This window comes from Apium graveolens, chromosome 7 (genome assembly GCF_009905375.1).
Source record: "Apium graveolens cultivar Ventura chromosome 7, ASM990537v1, whole genome shotgun sequence".
Taxonomy (NCBI): Eukaryota; Viridiplantae; Streptophyta; class Magnoliopsida; order Apiales; family Apiaceae; genus Apium; species Apium graveolens.
Genome location: NC_133653.1, coordinates 71,878,386 through 71,883,597, shown reverse-complemented (window position 1 = coordinate 71,883,597; position 5,212 = coordinate 71,878,386). Strand labels below are relative to the sequence as shown.

Here is a 5,212-nt window from a genome sequence, read left to right as displayed (position 1 = left end):
GTTGCACAGGGTTGGGATGAAGAACACATCATTAAATACCTTTTCATCTCCGGTCTTGCACTTAAACGAAATCGACCCCTTTTCTTTGATACACAAAATTGACCTATCACCAAACTTTACCTCTCCTGTTACATATTCATCTAATTTTGAGAATTTAGACTTTTCCCCACTCATGTGATTACTAGCACTGTTGTCCAAGTACCACAGTTGTGTGGTTTTTCTTTCTTTTGCACTAGTCTCCAACTTGGGAATAATGTTGTATTCATTCAGTAGAACCATTTTAGCTTTGCTCTCATCTAATTCTGATGACAACAATGCAAGTTCGTCGTCCTTTATTTGTGCCAGGTTTGCCTCAGGCCTTTGATTCCTCTCTCGTTGTGGTCTCTTACATTCTGCAGCATAATGCCCCATCACATTACAGTTGAAGCATCTTATAGTGCTTCTATCTCGTCCAGCCCCTTTGTAACCACGTCCACCTCGTCCTCTGAAACTTGACTGCCCATCTGTGGCTTCCTTGTTTGTTCTCTTCATACAGTCCTCTCGAGTGAGTAAAAGTTTGTCGTTATTTCTTTCACGCTTGTTCCATTCATCTTCTGTCAGTAGAAGCTTGCTTCCTGCAGTATCGCTTTGGCCCTTCGGCCTCTCCTCGTGAGCTTGAAGAGACCCAATAGCTTCTTCAACTGACATTTTCTCTAAATCCCCAAACTGCTCAATTATTGCAGCGATGTAAAGAAACTTAGGCGGAACATAGCGAAGTAGCTTTTTAACCACATATGTTTCATCCATCCCTTCTCCTAAAGCTTGAATTGTAGACACCAACCCATTCATTTTCATGTAAAAGTCATCAAGATTTTCATTGTAATCCATACGGAGTGACTCAAACTACGCTTTTAGCGTCTGAACCCTGGCCCTTTTCACACGATCAGCTTTCTGACACATTACTCGAATGGATTCCCATCTTTCTTTTGCCATTTTCTTCTCAGCGATTGACAATGGCATATCCTCAAGTATGCCTTGATTAAACATAGCCAAAGCGACCTTGTCAGTTTTCTCGTCAACCGCTGCCTTTGCATCACTGGATCCTACAACAATCCACACCCCCTTAAGCCTGCATAAAGATCTTCATCTTCAATACTCATACCGTGTATTTACTCCTGGTCAGCATTGGGTAGGTTAATCCAAACGATCCTGTCTTACCTTTTCCGGCATCCATTTCTCAGTTTGTTGTGAGTACTATAGTATGAATACTTGGCTTTGATACCAATTAAAGAGATCGAAGCTGATATACACACATACACAGTAACTTAGGTGTAAACTTTGAGAAACAAATTGATATATTGTTGTAAACAGAAATGAAGATTACATCCGAAATATATAAAAGATAGCTCAGAGTTATTGAGTCCTAAAAATCAGTAACTAAAACTCCTACTCAGTTCCACTCCTAGTATGATCCTAGAAATCCTGAAACAAACTCTACGAGTAAGTCTCTGCATCCTTGAGTTGACAGCTGGGTTATTTAAAAATTAAAAACATAAAACCAAACTTAAATTAGTACGAAAGAAACATGCACGTCACATGCATGTTTTTAGTTCGTAAAATTCATTTACAATATACAATTACAAATATATATAGGATGGTACTCTTTTCTTTCGTGTGAAGAAAGTGTCCGTAGAAGGGCATATTTGTCAAATTGATAAGGTGCTAACCTCCTTCGGCAAGACATCTGTACAAACAAAAGAAAACACACGAGATGAGAAATGTGAATAAGAAAAAGATAAGAAGAGAGAGAAGAGAAGACAAAGTCGTTTAAGCCCTAAAGGCTAGGCAATCTTTTAACCCCTAAACCCAAATAACAATTATTCAAACAAGCCAAGAAAAGAATTAACCGCTCTGCTCTATCTACATCATATTTACGACTTGTACATTATAAATATCTGTTCCAAACACTACATTTTCTTTCCCCCTCCCTCCCCACTTGAACCATTACTAAATCTCCCTCCCATCTCTCTCTCCCGAGTTTTCTATCATTCTCGATCTCTTTCTGGAATTATGGCGATTCTTTTTAAAAGAAGTGCCCTGTTGCACATTATTCTCGTAATCCTCGCTTTCTCTTTTTCAGGTATTATAGTTCTTTCATTTTGCATGTGTGAATATACGAATATTAATGTTGAGCTACTTGTCTAATGAGAATCTTGAATGCTGTTTTTGGCAGGATTTAGTTTTTTAACACGAGTCCAATGTTTTGGTATCAATTATGGCCAAATTGGCAACAATCTACCTCAACCCGAAAAAGTTCTTCAACTTCTACAGTCAATCAGGATCACGAAAGCAAGAATTTACGACACGAATCCTCAGATTTTAACTGCATTTGCGCACTCTGGTGTTGAATTAAGTGTTACGGTTGCGAATGACATGTTAGATGTTTTAATGGATCCACAACAAGCGCTTCAGTGGGTAAACACTCACATAAAACCATATGTTCCGGCTACTAAAATCACAGGAATCGCAGTTGGAAACGAGGTTTTTACTGGAGACGATACATCTCTTGTGGCCAAACTTGTGCCAGCCATTATAAATGTTCATGGAGCTCTGGTTCAGCTAGGACTTGATCAATATATTCAAGTTTCAACCCCTTCTTCTCTAGCTGTTCTTGCAAGTTCCTACCCTCCTTCAGCAGGTTGTTTTCAACCCGAGCTCACTGCAATAATGACACAGTTTCTACACTTCTTGTCGACAACTAAATCCCCATTTTGGATAAATGCATATCCCTACTTTGCATACAAAGATGCTCCTAATGGAATTTCCTTAGACTATGTCTTATTTAACCCTAATGCTGGAATGATTGATCCTTACACAAAACTACGCTACGACAACATGTTATATGCTCAGGTAGACTCAGTTCTGTTTGCAATGCTTCGATTAGGTTTCAATGCCATAGAGGTTCGGGTTTCAGAAACAGGGTGGCCATCAAAAGGTGACCAAAATGAAGTCGGTGCAAATCCAACCAATGCAGCCACTTATGGAAGGAATTTGTTGAGAAGACAATATGGAAATGAAGGAACACCTTTAAGACCAAGGATGAGACTTGAAGTGTATTTATTTGCATTGTTCAATGAAGACATGAAGCCTGGACCAACTTCCGAACGAAACTATGGTTTGTATCAACCTGATTTAAGCATGGCCTACAATGTTGGCTTGTCTGGCTCTGTAAGTACTACATCCTCAACATCAACCTCAACCTCAACCTCAACGTCGACCTCAACATCAACTTCAGCACCAACTTCAACCGCTTCCATTTCTCTCACCTCTTCAGCAAGTTATGATCATAAGGTAAATTCAATTTGGTTCTTATTGTTTTTCTTTGTTTATGCATATTCGTGATCAAAATGGTTCTTATAATTATTCTTTGGTTTTTGTTACTTTTGGTTTAGCAGGTACCAAAGATGGGATATCAAAGCTTGGTGTACTGGATGTTTGTATATTTGTCGGCCTTTCACTTAGTTTTGAGAATATAAATTATACAAACATTAATATTATCTAGTAGATGTCGTAGCTTGGCAGCAGAAAAGTGGGGATGCCAGCTCCTTTTTGAATCTTTCGGCCATCCCAACATTAAAAATTCCTTAATTGATAAACATGAAAATCATATGCCCCTAGGCAAGTGCGAGTGCTCCATCATCTCAACTACCAGATCAAACTCGGTGAGCTTATAAAGAATTCAAACTCAAGGAAACATCGTTGATGAACTGCGGATCGACCTCCCCGTGACATGCAAGATTTAGACAGCTGAATCTAGTAGTGATGAAATGTATATGTATAAGTTGATGAATAATTAAGTTGTCATTGTGCAGAAAAATAATAATGTAGTTGAAGGATTTCGACAATTCTTTGATTAGATTCCGAAATTATATTAATAAATTCTTTGTAATTATTGCGCGTTTCAGCCTAATGTTTTTGTAAGTTAATATAGAAAGAAAAGTAATACTAACAACGAGTTGATTCCCAAGGCCAGGTCTCACACACAGTCGCAGCTGGTGGCAAAGGAAAGGTGTCAACTTTTGGCGTGGAATCCATAACTAACGGCGCTTTCCGTAAACAAATCACAAAAAAACATATCTACAGCTTTCTTCCCATGTTCTCTCCATCTCTCACGTTCCTTTTCCCTTCGTCTATACATTTATCATCAATACTCTAAGAGTTTGTGTGACATGCAGTGCATATAAAATATAATTCTTTAACTTATTTAATAATTTTAGGGTTCTTGATCAAAAATTGAACGTTTAATTTTTTTTTAAAAAAATATAAAATTATATATTATATACAATTTAAAATACATGTGATATTCTCCTTGGTTATTATATACAATTTATGAATTATATACACAGGAACCTAACTTACCTCATATATCAAATATCCCTCCAACCAAATCCTACCGATTACTAATCGTTTTATACCAAATTTTGGAATAATTTCAAAAAGTCTATTACTTCGGGAATAGATGAATATTTGTTGAAGATAATGTAGCGAAAGCGCAAAAGGTTACGTACACTTTGTTTGGTTCACCACCAGACAGTGTGCGGCCAAAAAATCTTTATTCCCCACAGGACAAAAAGAAAACGTCAGCATGTAGTCAGGTAGCTATCCTTTTCTCAAAGGAGAGATTTTGATTCCCCTCAACTATAGAATTAGATATTGCAGGGTATGTATGTGTGCTATCTCAGCCATATGTGCAGTGTGTCTAACACAAATGTTACTTATTGTGCGTGTAAGAGTAATGCCGTAGGCAAAAAAATAGTATAAAAAATTGTTACATGATGTGTTATGAGTGACGTAGCATTTTGAAATAATTTAATTGGTGCTTTTGATATATATATAGGGGGTTCATTTCATTATGATATTTTATAATTTTGCTGGGAACCAATTTGGTGTCCCTAACATTTTCCCTGCATGTAATTATAATCAAATTTCTGATTCAATAGAGTGGAATCTCATAAATTTTTTGTTTATTCTAATTAATTCATATTTCTTAATAATAACCGACCTCCTTCGTAAACAAAAATTTCATTAATTAAAATAAATTAAATTCAAGAAATTACGGGCTTAACACACGCACCCTAAAAAAACCTAATAATAATACATACACACCCAATCTCATGGACATATTTATGTAGAACTTGGTGGGATGCATGTTTGGAGTTACTTACTTTCTCAC

At 36.9% G+C, this 5,212-nt stretch overlaps 1 protein-coding gene across 2 annotated transcripts; it reads left to right on the top strand.

The window, feature by feature from the left end:
• The first annotated feature begins 1,749 nt into the window (after positions 1 to 1,749).
• LOC141670889 (glucan endo-1,3-beta-glucosidase 14-like) lies at positions 1,750 to 3,958 on the top strand. Of its 2 annotated transcripts, none has more exons than XM_074476946.1 (3): positions 1,750 to 2,119; positions 2,213 to 3,330; positions 3,432 to 3,958. In XM_074476946.1, exons 1-3 carry the CDS (start codon positions 2,050 to 2,052, stop codon positions 3,513 to 3,515), a joined length of 1,272 nt encoding a protein of 423 aa, XP_074333047.1. In that variant the 5' UTR covers positions 1,750 to 2,049; the 3' UTR covers positions 3,516 to 3,958. The 2 variants fall into 2 exon arrangements, with proteins under 2 accessions (XP_074333047.1, XP_074333048.1); XM_074476947.1 differs by having other exon boundaries at positions 1,754 to 2,119; positions 3,435 to 3,957.
• The last annotated feature ends 1,254 nt before the right edge of the window (positions 3,959 to 5,212 follow it).